General features: G+C 42.6%; 1 protein-coding gene across 2 annotated transcripts; it reads right to left on the reverse strand.

Moving 5' to 3' along the window:
- Positions 1-1,375: 1,375 nt before the first annotated feature.
- On the reverse strand, positions 1,376-25,913 carry DNAJC18 (DnaJ heat shock protein family (Hsp40) member C18). Of its 2 annotated transcripts, none has more exons than XM_004320934.4 (8): positions 25,768-25,913; positions 23,916-24,102; positions 18,308-18,453; positions 14,790-14,975; positions 13,597-13,706; positions 12,472-12,581; positions 9,559-9,731; positions 1,376-4,729 (listed from the first exon to the last, which is right to left on the reverse strand). In XM_004320934.4, the coding sequence occupies exons 1-8, from the start codon at positions 25,805-25,807 to the stop codon at positions 4,605-4,607; spliced, it is 1,077 nt and encodes a 358-aa protein (XP_004320982.1). In that variant the 5' UTR covers positions 25,808-25,913; the 3' UTR covers positions 1,376-4,604. The 2 variants fall into 2 exon arrangements, with proteins under 2 accessions (XP_004320982.1, XP_073658690.1); XM_073802589.1 differs by having other exon boundaries at positions 25,732-25,822.
- Positions 25,914-26,002: the final 89 nt, after the last annotated feature.

The following is a 26,002-nucleotide window of genomic DNA, read 5'->3' on the forward strand; positions in this document are numbered from 1 at the left end:
GGATATGGGAAAAAGGGAGTCGAGGTGTTTGGTTATCTACTGCTGCAGACTACCACAAAATGTAATGGCTTAAAACAGTAGCCAGGGGACTTCCCTGGTGGTCCAGTGGTTAAGACTCTGCGCTTCCAATGCAGGGGCCGCGGGTTCAATCCCTGGTCGGGGAACTAAGATCCCACATACCGCTCGGCGTGGCCAAAAAAAAAAAAAGAAACAAACATGAGCCAGTGTATTATTTGCTCATGGTTCTGCAGTTTGAACCAGGCTTGGCAGGGCAGCTCATTTCTGCTGTGATCATCAGCGTGGGTGGCAACCAGTTTGGCTCAGATTGTGTCTGGGTTCAGTTCTTGCTGCCAGCTCAGTTGTTTGGTTCTCCTCTGCATGGCTTCTCCATGTGGTTAGCTTGGTGGTCTCAGGGTGGTGGGACTTAAATGGAAGCTGGTTTCCCCTAAGTGCAAAAATGCAAGCTGCTGGTTTTGCCACATTCTATTGATTAAAGATCAAGGCCAGCCCGGGTCAGAAAGGGGACTATACAAGGTCATGAATATTAGGTGTGGTCCACTGGAGGACACCAAATTAAGTCTACCACACAAAGTCTCCTGGGCTTCTGACTTCATATTTGGATGGATGGTGGTGCTATTTGTGGAAATGGGAGCACTCCAATGGTGTTGCTTCTATCCCCATTTAAAAAAAAATCACTGCACTCTGTATGAAGGATGATTACATTTCAAATCTCTTTTCCTCAGAATTGCTTTCACTGATCCTCCATCCTGGATTAAATCCCATTGTTATAGATTCCCAAGCTTCCTTTGGTCTCCCCTTTGACATTCATCCCACTGGGGAGCATTGTCTAATTGGCTCCCCCATTAGATGTGACCTCCAGGAGCCATGGTACTGGGTCTCACTTGTTTCCTGACCCCCATCCCAAAAGTTCAGCCCACCTGGTACATAGTAAGTTCTCCATCTTTGCTGAATTGAATATCACCTTAATATTTCTTCACATGAAATGTATTATTATTACATTAACAATGTCCTGTATTCCTAAACCAAGACTACCCTAACTGAGGACTGTTAGGAACAAAGCCAGCAAGGAACTGGGATAACACCTGATGTTCAGATGCTAAGTAGATTTGATGTGTACATTGGCTGTAATATGCTGCAGCTGCTGACATCTGATGGAAAACAAATATTGAATTGGTGATGCCACCAATGCTATCTATTATGCTAAACACCAATAATTCCATTGATGTATGAGGGAACACTGGAGCAGAGGTCAACAGCCTGTCTAGTCCTAAGTGGCTCCAAGGAGTCAGGCAATATGCAGTACCTACGGGTGCCATGGGCAAAGGTAAAAGAACAAAGGAAAAATATAAAGCCATTCTTTTTATATAAAACCATTTAATTTATTTCTGTTAAAATACACTCAATCCAGATGTAATGGATCAGGTGACCAGATTTTTCAGGATTCTTACTCCACCAGGAGCTGATTCCATCTGTGTCAAACCTGGCTCTGGTCACAGAACATTCACATCTTTAATTCCAAATACTGAATGTGATGCAAAAGATGTAATCAATATGTAACACACAGGTATATAGTTACTTGGTGGTCACTGCACGAGGTTATCAACAATGCAGGCTCAAAAAATAAGATGTATAATAAGTTGGTCCTTTCCAAAAATAAATATATTAGGACACTAAGCTTATACCTTAAAGGAATCCAAAATAAATACTAATTAAGCGCTAGCTCCTGTGAGGAACAGTGCATGCAGACAATGAACCCGCGTGTGTGGCTATTCGTAACAAAAAGCTCTGGAATCCCAACAGTGCCTCCTCACAAAGCCAGTCCTGAGTGTGAGGATGTAAATGAGAGTAACACATAGCTTGGCTAGGCTGCTGGATTCCACGTTCCAGTGGGGTTTGGAGTTCGGCGTAATTTCTAATAGTTTCCAACAGAAAGAACAGCAATGGCATTTTCTTGCTGGTCACTTCTCCCAAGCTGTGAGGCCTGGAGCTGATCAAGGAAGTTCAGAAGTCTTCTAGTTTGAGCAGATGAACCCCAGGGTTGCTAATCTGGGGACACGGATTCCTTTAAACTGCAGTGCCCCTTGTGATGAGAAGGGTTTTCATCCCACCTTCCTCACTGTTGATCATTTAGTGCAGAGGGCACTTCCATTCTTACGAGAGCTTCGCCTTCTGCTCGAGCCTCAAGCCCTATTTCTTAGCCCCACTCCCATCACGCATCTCCAGTCTGCATTTGTGCTCACAGAAATAGTCTAGAGTTGCATGCCAAGTTCTGAGAGCAAGAATACGCCATGCCTAGAGAGTTTATATATAATAAAAACTTTCCAAATGATGTAGGCAAGAGGAAAATGCTTATTTTACCACCATGCAGACAACCCATCTAAAATGCAACCCAGGAAATTATAGTTTAACAATATTCTGGACAGTACCAAATAGATTAAACTATCCTTCAACCCAAAGCAAATACCATTCCCTTCAGGAAAACCAGATGTGAGTGTTGCAGTCTATTAGGTAATAAATAAAACAGTACCATCAGTGCTATAAAAACAGACAACAGACCTGACATTTAATGAAGTGAGTTAGTATTGCCTCTATTTAGTATCATCACAGATAACTCATCTCTGCCATGAAATCCAGGTGTGACTACACTATTCACGGGCATCTAGAGCAGAGTCTTGTACCTTGTTAAGTCAGTTTAATTAGGGCCCATTTTCTAGCAGAGATTGGGGTTGGGGACAGGGGAGCTTTGATTTTTGTGTGTACAGGAAAACAACTTTCTATAGCTCATTTGGCCCACAGGCACATTTTACCATGTAAATCCCTTCAGTCACTCAGAGGGGATCAAGGAAGCCCCCGAAACCCAGGAGGATAGACTTCATTGGGTGACAAAATCTGACTATCTCTGGAGCTGCTCTCCCTCCCTACAGCTGAGTAGGTGCCCCTACCAGCCACCAAAGTCCCACTCTTTACCTCTGGACTCATCTCCTGACCCTGTGGGATGCCCACACGTGGGACAATACTAGATACATCTGCCTAAATCACGGCTATGCATCTGAAAGGAGAAACTCTACTTTGGAAACAAGTTTTAACGTAGACTCTCCTTCCAACAGGAACTTTTCTTCCATCCCGAAGAAAACATGGAGTGTAGACTACATTTACCTACTGATCCTTCCAGGTTCAGATTCATGATATAATCTGGGCAGCTCAATCCTGGTAGCTCACCTCCACAGGAAGGCCCAGAACCACACAGTCCAGGCAACAACTTCCGTCCTCCTTGTCACCAGTGGGAAGAGCTGCCTGCTTTTGTTTTGTACACAGAAGTGGTGTAGAGAGGTGTCCTGAGCGGATATAGCACTGCCATAGAAAGGATACAGGATCCCAGGGTGGGGGGAGGAGCATCCTTGGGAAAGATTCTGCTTTAACCAATATGGCTAGAATTACCTGAGCAATGGGGATGATCACACACTTCCTACTTGATAGTCGGCCTACCATCTAGCTCTGTCACAACAAGTTGTGTGACCCAGTTCAACCATGCATCCTCTCTGGGCCAATGTTCTCATTCCATACCAGGCACTCAACAAATGTTGACTACATGAAAAAGCATCTCCTATCACAAACTACAGGGCACTGGGTTAAACAAAGTGACTGCTGGGGCCAACGCCAGACCCCCATAGCCTCAGACTGAGGGTCTTTCCCCTCTATCTCTAGGCTTGAGCAAACAGCCCAGCTGGCTGGCAGTGCCTCCTCTTAGGTCTGACCACTGTACCTCTGTGGGGTGTAGGGACTCAGCTCAAGTGTGATGCTGCAAGGGGAAATGTCAAAAAGAACATTCTCTGAGTTCTGTGATGGACTAGGGAACCTGCACTGAGCAGCTGAGACTTAGTCTTGCATTTTACCTTCACCCCTGGCCCCTGCTTCCATGTCCATTGAACTGTTTCACTCAATAACTTAATTTCTGGGCTCTCTACAAGAGAGAGGGTTAAGGAAGTAAAAGAAACTCAAATTAGGCAGTTTGCTAATGCTAGTAACTCTGAACAGAGATTAGACAAATAGAAAACTGTGGACTAAAACAGTTTACATTTCTCCACATTTCCCTTAGAAAATGGAAAGTTGAGTTGTTCCAACAGCTGAATCTGGTGGGGAGACGATGACTCTAATGAAGGGAGAGGTATAATTCTCAGTGCACATTGTAAACAACCAATATTAAGCTGCTTTGGCTAAGCCTAGGAATGACTGGCTATTGAGACTTCACTGAAGGGAAGAAGAAGAAAATATGAATCTGCTCTGGGGTGCCCTGAACTACCTTTCTAGAGGCAGCGTAGGCGCAGAGCAGGGGGCTGAATCTAATGCTTTGCCATTAATTCAATTTAGATGACCTGCTCCTGGCCCCCAGAGCCAATCCCCGGGAAGGAGTCTGTGATGACAAATCTGGCTCCATGCTGAAGCACCTCCAACTCTGCCCACCAAACAAAGTTAGCAAATTGTAAAATGTTCATCATTTCCTAATTTTGTATTATACAGTGGAATTAGGAACATAAACAGTAACACGCAGCAAAACCCCGAGCCTGCATAGGACTACCATCCTCTCAGCCACCTCTGCGTAGGCCAATCAGTTTGGAAAGTTTTTCACAGTTTTCAAGTTTCAGTGACTCTGCCTTCTGTTTCAATCGTTCATCTCTGTATAATCCTGCCAAATTGGTCAACTCTGACTCTGAAAGATAAAAGAGATAACAATTCATGAAGAAAGTTGAGCTCCTCTGTTTCACTTCAATACTTCTGGAAGCAAAGCTCCTTTTACTTTAATGCTTTTTCTTTCAATTAAACTTAAGAAACACTCATTTACTCAAGAAACACGTATCAGGCAGCTACGCTACACCAGGTGCTGAGGATTAAGGGACACCTGTGATCCTGAAGTCCAACAGTATCTGTGCTCTATTACAAAAGCACTGGACTTAGTTCTTATCGATAGAACATTTGGCACCAGACTTAGGAAACCTGCACGCGTGCGGTAAGAGGAGACCCTGTTTCAGGGCTTTCCTACGAATGGTATTCAGATGGCAGTTGGGAGAGAATGGAGTCCAATCGCCTGTTCCTGTCATCTGAAACAAAGACAGCTGCTTCATCCTTCCCTCTGCATTGCTGGATCATAACTCATATATGCGGACCGACACAGAGCCCTCCACCGGCAGGCACGCTTCTATAGAAGGCCAGGTTGCTGGCGGCGTTCTTCATTCCCTCACCACATGTGGGGCCCCTAACTCAAAGGCCAAAGGCAGCTGGGCTCTTTTAAAAGTGAAATCATCTGGATCCGGTGACCTCTGTCTCCTCGAAGAAACGTATTTCATTTTCTCTTCATGGTGGAGAAAGTCATTCTATTTTTAACCAGAATATAATCTCTGCTGTCCTCCCGGACTCAACAGTGGTTTGGCTGCCTCTCTTTTTTATTCTTTTGTATAGTTTCAGAGACATTCGTAGGAAGGAATACCTGAAAAGCAACTCCAGAGACGTGTTGTGTATTAACATGATGGCATGCTTCGAGGGCCTGCGTGGCTTCTGAAAGCCTCAAATAGCAGGCAGCTACTCAATGTTTAAAGGACCACACTTGTGAAAATGCTATTTTAATCATTCTGAAATATGTCTATCCATTCTTAGTCATCTTGCTGACAGATTTTGTTTTTCTTGGTGGAACAAGAGGCACCTGTCTGATTAATCAGCAAACTGCCTGGAAACAGGACTTAATAGCTAGCCAGAGGGAACAATGCGCAGTGGTTTCTGAATAAGTCTCTATCAACCAAAATACAGGCATTTCTGCTCACAATGGTCCTGTTCACACCAAGTAAGGCCCAAAGTGCAGATTAAGTGCAGGACTCCAGGGTGAGGGGTGGGTATGCATGAAAACCCACCCTCTGTGATGGGGGTTCAGAGGTTGAGCCCTGGCCCAGCAGTTGCTTGGCAAACAGGGGGTCTCCTAGGCTCTAGAACAATGTGCTCTCACCCCGCGGCGTGGGGCCTGCAGTGCGCGCCAGCCAGAGCTTGCCCCCCACACAGGCATCCTCGCAGGTGACGTGGCTTCATGGCGGATCATACACTGCACCCAAATGAAAGCCCTCTGCTCCTTCGTTCTGCCCAGAGCTAGGCACTGACTCCATTTGTCTGGCTTCTTTGGCATGTGGGAAACCTGTTCAAGAGGGCTCTGTGAAATCAGGCTGTCCCTTTGGTCCTCTGAGTCACAGTTACACCAGTACATAGAGCAGATCCTATGGCTTTGCTTTTCCTTGAAACGATTTCCTTAGGTTTTTTGTTACTGACCTTATCCAAATGTCTCATTGCCTGAAATCTCATTCCAGAAAACATTAAGGGCTAGTGATTCTTACTGTTTTATACACTGACAACCACTGTAATAAGCTGATGAAAGAGAACTGCACATATATGAATGCTTTTCTCAAAACATGACGTTGCTTTTTTAAAGTTCATTGAAACCAGTTTTCAATGCTCCAGAGATTGAGAGCAATGACCTTGCTCTAGAGCAATGACCTTGCACAAGGGCAGTGTTTCAAGGAACTATGTCCCACACCCCCATGATCATGCTTGGAGAAACTTCTCTCCAAACTGCCAGTGAATCCTTTTGCACTTCAATGAACAAAAGGTCAACTCAATGAATATGTTACTTTTCACAAGTTCTGTTAATATTCAATAACTTCTAAGAAAAAACAAAATCTTTGGCAGGGGCAGGATCAAGAGAACATCTTTTCTTCTCTGCAAAATGTTTCCCGTGCCCTGAATACCAGTGTAATAGATGGACAGAGCATTGCACCTTCAAGGTAAGCTGACTCAGGCAAATTGCCAAGAGAGGCAAGTCCCAAAGCCTCTCTCAAAAACACTCTGCATGCATGGGCTTCCCTGGTGGCGCAGTGGTTGAGAGTCTGCCTGCCGATGCAGGGGACGCGGGTTCGTGCCCCAGTCCGCGAAGATCCCACATGCCTCAGAGCAGCTGGGCCCGTGAGCCATGACCGCTGAGCCTGCGCGTCCAGGGCCTGTGCTCCGCAACGGGAGAGGCCACAATAGTGAGAGGCCCGCATACAGCAAAAAAACAAAAAACAAAAAACTCTGCATGACAGCCCAGATCAGAGTCCTGACAGCTGGAAGACCCTGACAGATCCCAACGACCATCATGATCCAGCCTCATAAGACAGTGCTGCATCCAGTCAAGCAAGGCCAAGCAAGGTCTGGATTCGGTCAGGATCCAAACACTTACTATATGCCAGACACCATGCTAAGCGTTATACTCATACCATCTTCTATAATCCATACAACCTCCTTGGGAGGAAGAAAGCAGAGAAAAGAAATTAATAAAAGATTTTAAAAGACAGTGGCTAACTTTGCTAAAAACAGTTTCCATTAGGTATTTTGCCAAGAGTGAACTTTGTTCTCAAGCGGGTTTATTTTTACAACCTCCATGTGCTAAATTTAACCATGCTGGCTGCACTTGCTGCTGGATCCGGAGGGCAGATGCTGCTTGTTCTCAAATGGCACTTGGGTTGTGTGGAGGCTCCGGATGGCCACCATCCTTAAATGCCAGAAATAGATTTTTAAGGGGTGTGTGCTGATAACCCCCGGGTTGGAACTTGTGGGTACACGCATCATGCTCACCCACTGGATCTGTTTATACCTGGAGAGTGCCAAAGCCCTGAAAGTAGGCCTCATGAGGATGGCGACAAAAGCCTAGAAGCCACCTTAGGTGTAATCCTTACCATGAGCCCTCTGCATAATTTCAAAACCCTCTCAGAGTCTAAAATAATGGAGACTCTTAGGACATACACTGTGGCCTTCACCTGATTTGGATCCACGTTTATAATGCCTTTAAGTGTAAGGCCTCTATCTTGCTCCAAAATTCTTTCCTGATTTTTGAAACTTGCAAAACCTAGTTTAACAGTGGGTAGGGGTACTTCCTGACCCCTCAGTTTTTTCAATAAAAAAGCAACTTCCTCCTCCTGCTGAATTCCCCCTTACATCCAAGTCATTGCCTACCAAGCTCCTAATGCACCTGAGAGGTCAGGTGGGCTCTGCCCTACAGGAGTAGACGGCAGAGATAAGGTCCCTCAGGGGCAGGGTTAGGACACTAGCCCTGCTCAGTGATTCCTAGTCCTCAGCAGTTTCACTGTCTTCCAGTCCTGAGAATCCTCTCTTCAAAAGACATTTGTGGAGCATCTGTTCTGAAGCAAAGACTGTGCCAAGGGCCTGGGACACAAAATTAGTAAGACATGGTTTTTGCCCTCAGAGAGCCCAGAGTCCAGCAGGGAGACTGTCATGTACCTACAGAACATGTTAACATGGTGAGGGTGGCACTGTCTTAGCAGGATGAGCAAAGTGCTTTAAAAACACAGAGGAAGGGGCTTCCCTGGTGGCGCAGTGGTTGAGAGTCTGCCTGCTGATGCAGGGGACATGGGTTCGTGCCCCGGTCCGGGAGGATCCCACATGCCACGGAGCGGCTGGGCCTGTGAGCCATGGCCGCTGGGCCTGCGCGTCCGGAGCCTGTGCTCCGCAATGGGAGAGGCCACAACAGTGAGAGGCCCGCGTACAGCAAAAAAAAAAAAAAAAACACAGAGGAAGGAGAGACTAACTTGGGGTGGAGTTGGGATGCATGATGGGTCAGCGAGGGCTTAGCAGCACTGTGACTGAGGATCTAAATTTATCAGGCACTGTTAGATGTTTAACAATACCCAGTGACAGACAAGGTTTTAAAAAATGAGTTAGTTTGCTTTTTAAAAATTAACCAAAGCCAAGTTTTATAAGATACAATTACTAATGGATGTGTGTGTGTGTGTGTGTGTGTGCGCGTGCGCGTGTGTGCGTGCGCGCGCACTCCCCATGAACACTCACTGGGTTTGGAAGCCAACACTGTCACCCCCATTGTCTCCAGGGAAACAGTGTGGAAGGCCTGCTCCTGGGAGAGTCGCTTTTATTCTGTGTGGCCACAGCTGATTGGAGGGGAAGAGAAGGGGCACCGAACTCAATAACAACAACCTATAAAACTTTGGTTAGGTTGGATCAATCAGATTTCCCTCTGGGAAATGTGAAATTAGGAAACCATGGACCAAACCAGCGAGCTACTTAAACAGGAAACTTGTGATGTAGAAAGGGGCCAATGACTTGTGGGGTTGGGGAAGTTGGGAGAGTGAATAGGAGGGTAGCAACCAAAATAAGCCATGGCAAATTAAGGCTGTGAAGGAGGAGAGCTTGAAAAAGCAAAGAAGTTGGCAGAGAGAGGAGAGAGGGCAGATAGGCAGAGAGATGTAGAGACTCAGAGACAGACAGATAGGCAACTAGTACTGCCGAAGTTCCTAAGATTTCCCAGTCCTGGCCACATGTATCCTGTCAATAAACTTCCCTTTTTTGGTAATATCCTGAATGGGCCTCTGTCCTATCCCTGTTCACGTAAACATGAGTAGCTCAAACAAGGAGAGAGAAGGGATCAGGAAGCTTGGGATGCCTCAGGTTGGAAGCATGGCACCAGCTGAAGCCCCTTTTAGAGCATCTTACTTTGTTGTTTCTCCTTCCAACAACTTGTCTGGATGTAATCAATGTAATCCTTTTCTATCGTCTTCTCCAGGTCACGCAGAGATGCTCCTCTGTAGGCCTTGTCAAAGTTTTTATCCACAAAGTAAGGCACCTGTAGGTTCTGGGTTTCTCTAGAAATGGTGTAGCCCAAGGTCCTGAAACAAGGAGAGAGAGGCTCAGGTATGCTTGTGATACTTGGCAATATCACTTTTAGCACTGGCCTCACAGAGATCATTCACACAATCACCTCTTCATGGGGCAGATGCAGATATCATTTTCTAATACATCTAACATTTATTATTGCCCAAGCAAAGCAGTAAGTGTAATGTCATCATTGTTGCTATTATGTGAGCATATTAAATGGATTCAGTCTCCACATATTTATTTCCTTAAAGGATTCACCTCCCTCTCTTCTCTCTCTTTTTTTTTTTTTTTGCGGTACACGGGCCTCTCACTGCTGTGGCCTCTCCCATTGCGGAGCGCAGGCTCAGAGGCCATGGCTCACGGGCCCAGCCGCTCCGCGGCATGTGGGAACCTCCCGGACCAGGGCACGAACCCATGTCCCCTGCATCAGCAGGCAGACTCTCAACCACTGCGCCACCAGGGAAGCCCTCTCTCTCTTTTTAAATTTAAAACATATATCATGAAGGTTTGTCTTACATAATTATGAAATGATTACCACAATAGGTTCAGCTAACATTCATCTTCTCATATAGATACAATAAAAAGAAAAGAAAGAAGACAAGAATAAAGGAAAAAAAACCTTTCTCCTTGTGATGAGAACTCTCAGGATTTACTTTCTTAACTTTCCTATCATTTCCTATCATACAGCAGCGTTACTACTGTAACACTGTGTTGTACCTGACATACCTTGTACTTACTTAACTTATAACTGTCAGTTTGTACCTTTGACCATCTTCCTTCAATTCCCCTTCCCTCTCTCCTCCACCTTCGGTAACCAGAAGTCTGATCTCTTTTTCTGAGTTTTTTTTTTTTTTTTTTTTTTTTTTTTAGATTCCACATATAAGTGAGATCATACAGTATTTGTCTTTCTCTGACTTATTTCGCTTAGCATAATGCCTTCAAGGTCCCTCAATATTGTCACAAATGGTAGGGTTTCTTCATTTTTTATGGCTGAATAATACTCCATAGTGTGTGTGTGTGTGTGTGTGTGTGTGTGTGTTCAGGTTGTCTCCATGTCTTGGCTACTGTAAATAATGCTGCTGTGAATATGGGGGTGCAGCTATCTGGATTGACCTCTCTTAGACTGCTTTCTGTGTTAAAAGTAGAATGCTGAATGCTTAAAAAACAATTTGTATATTGTATAGGACCTAGCATGGCACCTGGCGCAGAGTGGCTATTGGTAAATGTTGGATGAATGAAATGATTGTTACTATAAACTATTTAAAAATAACCAGACAGCTTATACCAACTTAGTTCTAATTTTTAGGACATGATAAAAAGTACTTTACACATAGCCATTAGGTGAGAACTGCAAAAACTGAGACAAAATATTTCAATGATACCTCCAGGCTAACTCTCAGTGGGTCTAAGATATCCAAAGGTGTCTGGTGCTCAGAAACTTTAACAGGTCTGGGTTAATTGAAGTCTAACCATAAGAAAGTACAGAAGGGAGTTCAAATTCAAGTTAAAACAATGTGATGGCAATGTGCAAAATCCAAGCTGATTTTGTCCAAATTGGACAAAATCCATCTTAAAGGAGTTATATTTGACCTTTTCCCAGCCTTTTCCTTTGATCTCTCAACTTATGGATCTTGCTGGATGTCTAAGAGCCATGACTGCTCTTGCCTCCCTCTGGGAAGCTGTTATCAGGGTAGCTTCCTGTCTGTCCCACTGGCCTGACAAGAAAGGAGGTAGCAGTAGCATATGGAGAAATATGGGAAGTCAGGAAATAAGAGGGAATCAGGCCATTGTGTCCTGACAGCAATAACCTCTCTCTGAGTCTCAGCTTTCCTCTCTATAAAATGAAGATATTGATATAGAATGATAGTCTTTAGTCTACAGTGATCACCAACAAGAGCTCTTCCTGTTAGGTACGGTTCCATGGAGTCCACATTTTGAAAGGTTTTTGTCTGCTAAACTATAATAGTAATGACTCATTTCCCATTATTAATTAAAAAAAATAATCCAGTGATTCTCAGACTTTAGTATGGACCAGAATTATCTGGAGGGCTTGTTAAAACTCATATTGCTGGTTCTCACCCCTAGAGTTTCTGATTCAGTAGATATGGAGTAAGGCCTAAGAGTCTGCATTTCTAACAGGTTGGCAAGTTAATGCTGATGATGCTGGTCTAGGGATCAAATTAAGAACTGATTTAACTGAAATAATTAATTGAAGAAATTAAAAAATTCCTATCAGAGCTCAAATTTTCCATGCAATACAAACTTTATAATGATTTCTATATTTTTAGCAAAAGCAAAGAAATGAGATACTATGGTTTGACTGTATAGCCTTATGAATAAATGTACTATTCTTGCAATTTCTTAAATTGGAAATAATCACTAGATCTTAGTTACTATGTTCTCAGACTCACAGGGGTCCAGCGATACTATCACAAGCTCAGTAAGGTCCTTTTTAACTCTAAAGTGGAATGTTAAGGATTTAATCTGAACCTGGAGTTCGTCTATTAATCCTTCAGAAACCAGCCATTGCTATTGGGCAGCTGACCAGATGATGTCGCTGTAGAACAAAACAATCCAGGTCCTGAGTGCCTCGGAAACTGCCTAAAGAACAATATTTTTGAGTCTCTGCATTATTACTATCCAGCTGTTCCTTTAAACACAAAATCAGTGTTTTCTACAACAAAAGGTGAAATGGAATGTTAGTAATGTACCAGCTTGTTGTTAAGAAATATTTATAAAGATTTGACTTACGATTTATAGAATAGACTATATGGGGGATTAGCAGCTAGCAGCTGAGTAATCACAGATATAATCACAATCACCAGAACTGGAAGTAACTGAATAAATGCAGAATATGTAGTCTGAAAAAGAAAAAGCATTTGGTGTAAGTGCTCTTCATCAATATAAAGCTTATTGAAAAGAGAACAGTTTTCCCAAAGAAAATATGAATTACTGATGTACTGCACATAGCCCAAGGCTTTTCTGGGAAGGTTGTACTTTCTGCTGAGAGGTACCAAACAGCCCCATTCTGTCTGCTGAAAAGGCTGAACAAGGCCCACCTACAATCTGGATTGACACTCAGTAATCCTTCTGCAGCCCCCTTTTCTAAGACCAATGAAGCAGACACCTGTGCGGGAGCTTGCCCAGACTGTGACTCTCATGAGGTCATGTTATTATGCAACTCTGTTGCCTTGGCCTCAGCTGAACGGACTGTGGGACATCTTGGGGACATCAAACCGTAGCAGGGATGATCACATTCTCCCTCCTAAGCGTCTGGGATTGAGATTCATCACCATTCACTGCTAGGCAGTCACTTGAAGAAAGGACACATACTCTCAGGCACTGTAGACTGGACATTTGCAAGGGGAAGCAGAAAAGCCAGGCTGCTTAGAGAGAACAAAACAGATGCAGGCAGGCAGGAAAACAGGAGACAGTCTGGCCCCAAGAGTCATGGAGAGCACAGCTGCATGGGGGCCTGACAGCATCCCAGTTCCTGGTTCCCATCTGACATAAGGCCCAGCAAGCTTCCTGCCCTTAAGCTTCATGAGACTCCCTTGATCTCTTACCTTAAACCCCCTTTAGTATTGAATATTTTGAAGGGGGTTCCTATTCTCTGCAGTCAAGAAAACGTTTTTCAAGACAGCCCCATAGGTGAACAGATTTCCAGGGACAGTCACCAAAGAATGGATGGGGGAGGAGGTACCATTCTGGCTTATTTGGGCCAATTATCCAGCTCTTCTTGCCAGGCTTCTGCTTTCCTAAAGCACATTTTAGCAACATATCTCAAGTTGAACTTCAAAAACCTGATCATACTACATAAAGGTCAGCTCAGTACAAGTGTTTATGGGCAGCTCTTGTCCTGTCCTCCCCAGGTACCTGAGGCTTATCTTCTTCCTCTTCCTTCCGTGTCTGCATCCTCTCGTGTCGGTGCCGCCGGTGGTAATAGTGGGAGTCATCTGTCACGTTTGAAAACATATGAATGTTTCCTGGAAAAGAAAGAAAAATACTTAGTATGCATTATGGCAAACACCCCTTCCTTGCCTTTTCCAAGGTCCTTGCTTCCAACTAGGTTCTCTGAGGGTAGAGTATTGTCCCATTTTACTCAGTAGAAAAATACAACAGTAGGTATGTCAAGTGAACCAGCTGGAAATGGGACATGCTTAGCTCTCTCGCCCTTATTTAAATAATCCTTTGTAACCAGTGAGTGAGAGAACCCCAAGAGGCTAAGAAAGAAAGCACTTGGGCCACGAATCCTGTCTGACATGCTCACGTCTGCCTCCTTGCCCAATATCAGATTATGTCACTAGTATCTTTAATAGCACCTAACAAAATTCAATTTACTTGGGCTTCCCTGGTGGCTCAGTGGTTGAGAGTCCGCCTGCCGATGCAGGGGACACGGGTTCGTGCCCCGGTCCAGGAAGATCCCACATGCCGCGGAGCGGCTGGGCCTGTGAGCCATGGCCGCTGAGCCTGCGCGTCCGGAGCCTGTGCTCCGCAACAGGAGAGGCCACAACAGTGAGAGGCCCGCGTACCACAAAAAAAAAAAAAAAAAAAAAATTCAATTTACTTCCCAGGCATTTAATTAACCCAACTTCCAACTCTCTGGGGGTACTTTTCTAACCTTTACCTTTATATAAATGCTATTTTGCAATAATGATAATACAGGCATTGCTTCTAATTTATAAAACACTTAAAAAAATATCCAATCCTCACAGCAGCCTTGTGAAGTTGGTATTATCAACCCCATTTTTAGGTAAGGAAACAAGATCAGATGGACTAAGTCAAAATCATGCATAGTTGGATGGTGGAGACATGCCTTCAACCCCAGATTATCTGATTCCAAAGTTTGCTGTTGCCACCATACCACAGTCCCTCTATTCAGATCCTCAAACAGATCCTCAAAATATATATGAATTTTTTTTTTTTGGCCACGCCGAGCAGCATGTGGGATCTTAGTTCCCCAGCCAGGGATCGAACCTGCACCCCCTGCAGTGGAAGCGTGGAGTCTTAACCACTGGACTGCCAGGAAGTCCCTATGACTTCTTAAACAATAATTTTGGGATACTAACCGGTAGGAAAATGTCCTCCAAAGAAGACGTTGAACAGCTCTTCTGGAGTGATGTCGGCTTCAAAGTCCCTGTAATAATTATAAGGTCTGGCTCGAGGGGTAGTGAAAGTCACCTGTTCATCTCCATATTCATCATAGCGGAGTCTCTTGTCAGGATTGCTCAGGACTGCAAAGGCATTTCCTATTGCTGCAACAAAAACAAAAAGCATCTGAGTACATAGTCTTTGCTGTAGCTGAGGGTGATCATAGTAGTAGCAACGAAGAGCCCGGAGTTGATTGGTGCTGGACAACTTCACAGTGACCCAAGGAGAGGTGCTTGGGCCTAGAAAGTTCACCAAAGTGCTTGCCCTTGAAATCTTCCATGGTCTAGTCTGATAAGCCTGAAACAACACTGGACTCAAGATGAACTAAGAAGTACTGTTCTCCGTCATCAAAAATGTGTTATTTCACTTGAGAGCAGTAGTTTATGGTTGGAAACAGCTCCTACATAAGTAGTGGTATTCTAACATGAAGTCACATACAATCTCCTGAATAAAATAATCAGTAAAAATCCTCCTGCTTGGCTAAAAGCAAAGTCCTCACTCATCAGTCTTATTTCAGTTTACTTTTTTTTTTTTGGCTGTGTTGGGTCTTCGTTGCTGCGAGCGGGGGCTATTCTTCATTGGGGTGCATGGGCTTCTCATTGCAGTGGCTTCTCTTATTGTGGAGCACAGGCTCGAGGCACGCGGACTCAGTAGTTGTGGCACATGGGCTTACTTGCTCCGCAGCATGTGGGGTCTTCCCGGACCAGGGATTGAACCTGTGTCCCCTGCATTGGCAGGTGGATTCTTAACCACTGTGCCTTCAGGGAAGTCCCTCAGCCTACTTTTAAAAATGGTCTTTAGGGCTTCCCTGGTGGCGCAGTGGTTGAGAGTCCGCCTGCCGATACAGGGAACACGGGTTCATGCCCCGGTCCGGGAAGATCCCACATGCCGCAGAGTGGCTGGGCCCGTGAGCCATGGTCGCTGGGCCTGCGCGTCCAGAGCCAGTGCTCCGCAACGGGAGAGGCCACAACAGTGAGAGGCCTGCATACCGCAAAAAAAAAAAAAAGCAAACAAAAACAAACAAACAAAAATGGTCTTTAGAAATTAAGAAATGTATCTCCAGGGAATTCCCTGGCTGTCCAGTGGTTAGGACTCTGTGCTTTCACTGTCAAGGGCCTGGGTTCAATCCCTGGTCAGGGAACAACAACAACAACAAAAAAGTATCTCCAACGTCTCAAAGAGGGATCAAAGACTGAATAGATTACATATGCATACCATCACTTCTCCTCCCTATGCACAAATGTGCAAGCTTTTTCCAATTTCATTTAAACATACAATCAGTACCAACAATCAAAGAAATCTTGAAAACAAATTTTAAGACATTCCTACCCGCCTACCTTTAATTCAGTCAACACTATCAGAAACATAGTCAGAAAGAGCATTTCCTTATGATTCTTCTAGCTAGGGAATTGTATTAAATATTTATAGCAAGGGCTTCCCTGGTGGCGCACTGGTTGAGAGTCCGCCTGCCGATGCAGGGGACACGGGTTCGTGCCCCGGTCTGGGAAGATCCCACATGCTGCGGAGCGGCTGGGCCCGTGAGCCATGGCCGCTGAGCCTGCGCGTCCCAAGCCTGTGCTCCGCAGTGGGAGAGGCCACAACAGTGAGAGGTCCGCATACCGCAAAAAAAAAAAATTTATAGCAATAAAACTGCTAAGCAGAAAAAACAAACAGAAAAGCCTAAACAGAGTTGCTTAAACATTCACATCCCTTGAAATCTGGCAGATTTCTCAGAGAAATGGCATTAGTCTGTGAGGTACCTTACATGAAGGTGTGAGGAAATTGTGGGTTATCTGTTTCCTTGTAGAAACTGTGGGGAGAACTAGATTCACAATGGCACATCAACAAGGGTAGCTTGCCCAATGAGGTAAAAGCTGACTTTAAAAAATGTCTCAGATCTATCATTTTTTTACTTTTTCTTTTGAAAAATTTCAAATCTCCAGAAAAGACGAAAAAATAGTATAATAAAAACCTTTACATTTATTCATCAATTGTTAGCATTTTACCACATTGCTTTCCTCAACTCTCTACACATACACATATAATATGTATTCATTTTTTTTGCTGAACCATTTGAAAGTAGGCTGCAGATATAATGACACTTCACCCCTAAATATTTTAGCTATGTCTCCGGAGAAGAAAGATATTCTCCTACATGATCACAACATCATATTATAGCTAAGAAAATTAACATCAATTCATTATCACCCAGTGAATCCATGCAAGGTTTATGAGTTACATTTGGTTTCATGTATCTTTAGTTACTTTTAATCTAGAACAGTCTCCCCACCTTTTTTGTTTTTCATTATATTGAATTTTTTTAAGAGTAGTTCAGTGTTCTTTGTAGAATGTCCCATATTTTGATTGCTTCTTTATTAGATTCAGGTCAAACATTCTGGCAAGAATACCACACGGTATTACAACATGTAATGTTAGGTTGTTCTAGTATTGGTGATGATAAGTTGGATCACTTGGTTAAAGTGGTGACAGCTAGCTATCTCCGTTATAAAGGAAAATTTCCCCTGTGTAATCAATAAGTATTCTGTGGGTGATTATTTGACAGTATGTGAACATCCTATGCAACAACAACCTATCACCCAATAGTTTTGGCATCCATTGATAATCCTTGCCTTAATCAATGACATTCCTGAGGGTGAAGCTCTTAAGTAAGATTTTTATTTATGTGTTGGATCCAAAATATTTTTTAAGAATATATCACTGGGGCTTCCCTGGTGGCGCAGTGGTTGAGTGTCCACCAATGCAGGGGACATGGGTTCGTGCCACGGTCCGGGAAGATCCCACATGCCGCGGAGCGGCTGGGCCCGTGAGCCATGGCCACTGAGCCTGCGCGTCCGGAGCCTGTGCTCCGCAACGGGAGAGGCCACAACAGTGAGAGGCCTGTGTACCGCAAAAAAAAAAAAAAGAATATATCACTAAAAGTATCACGGAAATCAATGGAAAAAAGATTCGATCTATAACCATGTTTTTGCTCTTTACAAAGCTGTATAAAGCTTTTTCATACATGTTAATAACAGGTTTCATAACAAATATTTTGATGGTCAAAGAAGTTTGGAAATGCTGTCTAGGTCCTACTTGCAAGCGGCCACCAACCTATAAGTTCCACAAGAGGAATCATATCTGTTTTACTCACCATGGCACCTGGCACATAGATCTTCAATAAAGATTTGCTGAATCAAGGAATGAAAGGTTCCAAAAGGTGTCACAGAGAAACCAAATATTTTTTCCAAAAGAAATTAAAGTAAGTGAATGAGGACAGGAGAGAGCTATGCTAATAATCACTATCTAAGAGGTGTGGCAGGAAAAAACAAAACCCTGCTTGTGGCCTTATAAAACAATTACAGGGGAGGCTGAAAACAACTTGCTGTGACCAAACAACATAAGAAGGGCAGAATTAAGCATTAGTTTAGGATCAGACCTTTGAAAGCATCTGTTGCTCCAGGAGCACAGTTCTTGTCAGGATGAAATTTCAGGGCGAGTTTTCGGTAAGCTTTCTTAAGCTCTTCATCACTGGCATTTCGTGAAACCCCCAGAATTTCATAGTAATTTCTGCATTTCTTGATCCTAAGAATATAAATCAGAAATATTTTTTGGTATGTCTACAAAGGCCCCTTTTGTACAATTAACTGCAAAATAGTAAATCAATCCTCTCTCCAATCTGTGAGCCCCAAAACAAACCTAAAAGAAAACTGGTGAACATGTTAATGAAACATACAATTCACTAACAATGTCCTCCTCCCAGTGAGAGCTTAATTCCTTTCCATTTATGTAAAAAACATATTTTTTTTTACATAAAGTAAAGTATTTTTACATCTAATATTTTTACAAATATTTTTACATCTAATTTTTTTTACATCTAATATTTTTTTCTTTCTATATCCCTGCAAGTGGATAGAACAAGTATACTAACCCTTATAATACTAAGGCCCAAGCTAAGTCCTCAGAGTTGAACCACTGGACAGCAAAGTCAGAAGAAATACCCTAACCATCCTTTTTTTTTTTTTTAAATCTACCTTTTTTTCTCCTTATGGCTATCTGTTTAAACTTTGTTTTAAAAAGTTAATATATTCACATGGTAGAAGAAAAATATCCAATAGTACTAAACTATATACAGTGAAAAATCTTCCTGCTTCCCCATTCCCTGTCCTCCAATCTCCTACCCTAAGAATAACCACAGTTAGAAGTTTTCTGTGGGGCATTCCCTGGTTGCCTAGTGGTTAGGGTTCTGGGCTTTCACTGCCATGGCCCAGGTTCAATCCGTGGTCAGGGAACTGAGACCCTACAAGCTGTGTGGCACAGGAAAAAAAAAAAAAAGTTTTCTCTGATTCCTATGTACAGAGAGGGTACCTGTATAGAGACTTCCCCATTTTTTTTTTACATAAATGGAAGTATATTATAATCACCCTTCTATATCTCATTTTTTTTAAACTAACAATTTATCTTGGGAATTGATCCATAACTTATATAGATGAAAAGTACAGGGATAACAGTTTAGACCACCAGAGTGTTGGTTCTGAACTTTCTGATCTAAGAAGTCTTTTATAAAATGATATAATGGCATGTTATACAGCCTCTCAAAAATTCCACTGTATAATCATGAAGGAATGAGAGTGAAAAAGGCAAATAATATGTTTGTATTATCATGAAGATAGTTTTAAACTTGCAGACCTCTCCCCAAAAGGGTCTTGGGGTTCCCAAACCACACCTTGAGAGCGGGTGGACTACAGCATGAACTCTGGAGTAAAAACGCCTTGGTTGGCATCTGATCTTGCTGTGGACTTAACTCTGTGCCTTTGTGTTATCTTCTGAAATGGGCTGATAATTACACCTATATTTCACAGCTGTTATAATTAAATGAAGTATTCATTAAAATGCTTGATAGCATCTGACATGACATAAATATTGGCTATTATTACAAATCTACCACATTCTACAGATGGTCAACAGGCACTTGAAAAGATGCTCAACATTGCTAATTATTAGAGAAATGCAAATCAAAACTACAATGAGGTATCACCTCACACTGGTCAGAATGGCCATCATCAAAAAGTCTACAAATAGTAAATGCTGGCAAGGGTGTGGAGAAAAGAAACCCTCCTACACTGTTGGTGGGAATGTACATTGGTGCAGCCACTATGGAGAACAGTATGGAGGTTCCTTAAAAAACTAAAAATAGAACTACCATATGATCCTGCAATCCCACTCCTGGGCATACATCTGGAAAAGATGAAAACTCTAATCTGAAAAGACACATGCATCCCAATGTTCATAGCAGCACTATTTACAATAGCCAAGACATGGAAGCAACCTAAGTGTTCATCGACAGATAAATGGATACAGAAGATGCAGTATATATATACAATGGAATATTACTCAGCCATTAAAAAGGAATGAAATGCCATTTGCAGCAATATGGATGGACATACAGATTATCATACTAAGTGAAGTCAGACAAAGACAAATAAGATATGATGTCACTTATATGTGGAATCTAAAAAAATAACACAGATGAACTTATTTACCAAACAGATACAGACTCACAGACATAGAAAACAAATTTATGGTTACTAAAGGGGAAAGCAGGGGTGGGGGTGGAGAGGAGGGGGATAAATTAAATCAGGAGTTTATAATTAACAGATACACACTACTTTATATAAAATAGATAAACAACAAGGTCCTACTGTATAGCACAGGGAACTATACTAGTATCTTGTAATAACCTACAGTGGAAAAGAATCTGGAAAAGAATATATATATATTCAGTTACATATAACACTGCTGCACACCAGAAACTAACACAACATTGTAAATCAACTATATACTTTAAAATAAAAACCTACCACATTCTTTTAAAAAGCTGCATATTCTTGCATTTTATGGATGTATGTACATTCCCTACTGATGGGCATTTAAAGTATCTCCATTTTTTTGCTACCACACAATTCAGTTAGGCAGGCAGAGACCCAGAGCCTTGTTGAAGAGTTCATAGTAAGTCAGTAACACAGTTGGGACTATAATGCAGGGTCTGGAATGTCGGTCAGGGCCCTTCCCCAAGAGCTGCCCATGAGGATCCTATGGATTCCCCACCCTAGTTTCTGATCCCTCCTTCCATGGCAGATCCTCCCCTGCCTTTCTCTTTCCCTCTCTCCCTTATCAGATATATAATTTGAAAATATTTTTTCCTGTTTTGTGGGTTGATTTTTCACATTCTTGATGGTATCTTTTGAAGTACAAAAGTTTTTAATTTTGATGAAGTCCAATTTGCCTATTTTTTCTTTTATCCCTTGGGCTTTGGGTGTCAACAAGAAATCATTGCCTAATCCATATGTCACAAAGCTTTACATTTGTTTTCTTCTAAGACTTTTATGGTTTTAGCTCTTACATTTAGGTCTTCGAATTAATTTTTGTTGTGTGAGGAAGGGGTCCAAGTTCATTTTTTCGCATGTGGATATCCAGTTGTCGCAACAACATTTGTTGAAGACTAGTCTTTCCCCCATTAAATTGTCTTGGCACTCTTGTCAAAAACCAATTAACCATAAATAAAAGCGTTTATCTCTGGAGTCTCAATTCTATTCCATTGATCTACATGCCTATCCTATGCTGGTGCACACTGTCTTCATTACTGAAGCTTTGTAGTAGGTTTTGAAATTGGGAAGTGTGAGTCTTCCAACTTTGTACTTCTTTTTCAAGACTGTTTTGGCTACTCTGGGTCCTTTGCATTTTCATATGAATTTTAGGATCAGGTTGTCAATTTCTGCAAAAAAGGGTAGCAGGGAATTTGATAGGTAGCAGGGAATTTTAATTTGTGTTAAATCTGTAGATCAATTTGAGGACTATTACCATATTACCAATATTAAGCCTTCCAATTCATGAATACAGGCAATCTTCCCATTTATTTAGGTCATCTTTAATTTCTTTTAATAAAGTTTGTCGTTTACAATGTAAAATCTTACATTTCTCTCATTAAATTTATTCCTAAGCATTTTATTCTTTTTGATGCTGTTATAAATGAAATTGTTTTCATTTTCAGATTGTTCATTCTTAGCATATAGAAAAATAATAATTTTTGTACATTGATCTTATACTGAACTTTACTGAAGTAATTTATTAGTCCTAATAGTTTGTGTGTGTGTGGGTATTGCTTAAAATTTTCTATACTAGATCATATAATTTGTGAATATACTTTTATTTCTTCTTTCCAATTTGAATGGCTTCTATTTCTTTTCTTTACTTCTTTTTGCTTAACTGCCCTGGCTTGAACTCCTAGTACAATGTTGAATAGAAGTGGCTAGAATCTTGTTCCTGTCCTGTTCTTGATCTTGGAAAGCATCAAATTACTCACCATTAAGTATGATGTTAGCTGTGGATTTTTTTTTTTAATTTAAGGAGGTTTTTTTAAAAAAAAATTCTATTTATTTGGCTGTGCCAGGTCTTAGTTGAGGCATGCAGGATCTTCATTGTGGTATGCGGGATCTTTAGTTGCAGCATGCAGGATCGAGTTCCCTGACCAGGGATCGAACTTGACTCCCTGCATTGGGAGTGCAGAGTCTTAACCACTGGACTACCAGGGAAGTCCCAGCTGTGGATTTTTTGAAGATGACCTTTATCAGGTTGAGGAAGTTCCCCTCTATTCTTGGTGTGTTGAATACTGTTATCATGAAAGAGTGCAGGGTTTTGTCAAAAGCTTTTTCTGCACCTATTGAAACAATCATGTGACTTTTGTCTTTTATTCTATTAATATGGTGTATTACATTTTTTGATTTTCATGTGTTAAACAACCTTGGATTCCTAGGATAAATCTCACTTGGTCAAGATATATAATCCTTTTTATATGTTGCAGAAATCTGTATCCATCTTGTGATGACTTTGTCTGTTTTTGGTTACAGGGTAATAATACTGGTCTCATAGAATGACTTGGGAAGAATTCCCTTCTTTGGTATTTTCTAAAATAGTTAATGAAGGATTAGTTAATTTGTCTTCAGACATTTGGTAGAATTCACCAGTGAAGTCACCTGGGCCTGGGCTTTTCTTTTGGGAAATCGAATTTAACCATTTCATTCAAGTTATCTAATTTGTTGACATATAATTGTTCACAGTATTCTCTTACATAATCATTATTTTGTAAGATTGGTAGTGATATCCCCTATTTTACTCCTGATTTTAGTTATTTGAGTCTTCTCCCTTTTTTTGCTTGGTCAGTCTAGCTAAAAGTTTGTCAATTTTGTTGATATTTTCAAAAAACCAACTTTTGGTTTTGTAGAACTCTATTGTTTTGCTATCCTCTATTTCATTTACTTCCACTCTATATTATTTCCTTCATTCTGCTTGTTTGAACTTAGTTTGTTCTTCTTTTTTTAGAAGATTAGGTTATTGATTTGAGATTTTTAAAAAAAATATAAACATTTATAGCTATAAATTTCCTTCTAAGTATTGCCTTAGCTGCATCCTATATGTTTTGGTATGTTGTATTTTCATTTTTTAAATTAATTTTTATTGGAGTGTAGTTGCTTTATAAGTGTTTTCATTTTCATTCATCTCAAAGTATTTTCTAATTTTCCTTGTGATTTCTTCTGTGACCTATTTGTTATTTAGGAATATGTTAATTTTCACATATGTGTGAATTACCCAAATTTTCTTCTGTTGTCAATTTCAAAGAACATACAGTGTTTGATTTTAATCCTTTTAAATTTATTAAGGCTTGTTTTATGGCCTAACGGTCTATCCCGGATGATGTTCCATGTATACTTGAGAAGAATGTGTGTTCTACTGTTGTTGGGTAGAATGTTGTACAGGTGTCTGTTATGTCAAGCTCGTTTCTCCTGTCTCTCTTACAGTAGAAGCAGGGCAGTTACTTCAGATTATACCCTAACACTCCACTTCCACCTAGCCTTGCCTCTGAGGTCAAGAAGCTATTGTGCTTCAATAACAGTAATAAAAATAATAATAGCAGTCAATACTTACATAACACATCATCTGTGCCAGGCACTGTACATAAAATCACTCATTTAATCCCACCACAGGCTCACCTTTGTACTCCAAGCAGCTGCTCCCCAGTATAAGTGGCACTCCCCTCACCCTGTCGGGTCTGATTCCACTCATGCTCAGACTTCTTTTCCTTTTGTGCCTTCCTGCAGTTACAGCAACCACAGGGGTCATGACTTTCAGGAGGTCTGTCTTCTGGGTATTTGTTTCTTCTAACTGCATCAATGTAAGCTGCAAAGCAACGCACCTCCATGAGGCTTCAGTCTGACCTGCAAATCAACTTTGCTACTGGCCTTAGCTATCTGGGAGGCTGCCTGTAGGCAAATGAGTGTGAGGCCCAGGTTACTGACATCATGCTGACTTCTAAACACCCATACAAAGCTGAAGAAACATCTTCCTTGAGAAAACAATACAGAGGCAACCATGAAAAACTTTTAATGCCAGAAACATGAAGCATAATAATGTCCACCATACCTACAGTCATCAGTCAGCAAATAATCTTCACTCAGAGCCAGTAAAGGGGCTCAAGAGGCATCTGCCCAATACCTTGGCTTTAGGGCAGCACAGGGGAAGCCTATTTCTCTGTGGTCCATGGTCAGAAGTGAATTGATCATAACACATTATTTTTTGTCACAATGCCTCCCACCACTAAGATTTAAAGTAGAAATGAGTTCAATTTTTTAACTGACAGTTATAAAACTAATATGTACAATACATTTGGCTACATAGATCAAGGAGATATATGCATAAGACCTAATCCTGACCACAAGGAGGATATAGTTTAAAGGAGAGGATTTAATTAATCATAATGCCTGCAGAGTACAAAGAGGGCCATAGCAATATAGTCAAAGAAGGCAGAGTACTCGTGTCCTGTATGGAGGATCTGGGTAAGATTTAAAAAACCCTTTTTCCTGCTTAACATCTCTTACTGACTACCCACTACTCGGTGTCCAAATTTCTTATCATGGGCCCAGCCTGTCTCTCCAGCCTCAAATCTCAACACAATTTCCTTTGTAGTCTATGCTCTAGCCACACCAAACTCCCTTCAGACCATCAATGCTTTCTCTTTTCTCTGTGCCTTTGCACATGCTGTTCCCTCTGCCTGCAAAACTATTCTCTAAGTAGGTCTGGCTAACTCCAACGCATCCTTCATGTCATCATACGTAACACTTTCTTCATGAGGCCTCTGACACCCAGGCCACGCTGAGTGCCTAGTCAGTATGCCCCTCAAACCTACGACCTTGCTGTGTAGCCCAGGACATTCTGGCCCTGTTTTGTAACTGACTGTTTACCTGTCAAACTTCCTTAGTAGACTTAGAGTTCTGTGGGCTCCGGGGCCCATGTCTGTCAAATCCCGCTGCAGGATCAGCATAATGCAGAGTACATAATAGGCACTGCCTCAGTACTCTTTGCCTGACTGTAGGATGGAAAAAGCTGGCCCATCCGTCCTGATGCTGGATGCAGGGACAAGACCAAACCCAGGCCGAGGGTCAGGCAGCCCAGTTTGGAGGCGAGGATAAGGACCGGGTAAGCAAGCTGCGGGAAACCGCGTCACCCCGCTGACCCCGGCGCAGGCGGGCCTGACAGCTGCAGGCCCTGGGCGGGGCACGGGCCGGGGCGGGGCTGGGGGTCGGAGGCAACAAGTCGTCACGGGTGACTCTGGGTACCCGGCCGGGTCCTCAGCTTGAGCCAGCGCTCCTAGTTTCCGGATCCCAGCCCCCTGCCCTGGGAGGTCTCCCTCCTCACCAGGAACCCTACTCAGGCCCAGCATCTTCTCATAGACCTCCATCCTTCATCTCAGGCCCAGGATCTCAGCCCCTTCAGGCGCCGTCAGGAGCCCCATCCCTGATTTCAACTGACCCTGCCCTGTCCCACGCTCCGGCCAGGACCTGATACCTTCCGTCCAGCGCTCCCCGCTGCCCAGCGTCGCTGCCATACCGCTTCCCAGTCAGCAGGTCTGCCGAGCCTCCCCCGCGCCCGAGGCTGAAAGGGAAGGGGGCGCCAAAAAGCGCGGGGCATGCTGGTCATTGTAGTCCAATCCATAGTAGCTGAGGGTCATTGGACTACAATTCCCAGCAGGGATCGCGCCAGGAGTCGCAGATGCAGTGGTGTGAAGGGGCGCGACCCTTGC

This window comes from Tursiops truncatus, chromosome 3, assembly GCF_011762595.2.
Source record: "Tursiops truncatus isolate mTurTru1 chromosome 3, mTurTru1.mat.Y, whole genome shotgun sequence".
NCBI classification, from domain to species: domain Eukaryota; kingdom Metazoa; phylum Chordata; class Mammalia; order Artiodactyla; family Delphinidae; genus Tursiops; species Tursiops truncatus.

Bases quoted from the DNA above. Each gene is read 5' to 3' on its own strand.
- DNAJC18 (XM_073802589.1), bottom strand. From the start codon at position 25,807: ATGGCAGCGACGCTGGGCAGCGGGGAGCGCTGGACGGAAGGTATCAGG. The intron at 13,707-14,789 runs GTTAGTATCCCA...TTTCTTTTCCAG, and splicing joins TGGAGGACATTTTCCTACCG to GAAACATTCATATGTTTTCA. The intron at 9,732-12,471 runs GTAAGTCAAATC...TCCTTGTTTCAG, and splicing joins TATAGTCTATTCTATAAATC to GACCTTGGGCTACACCATTT.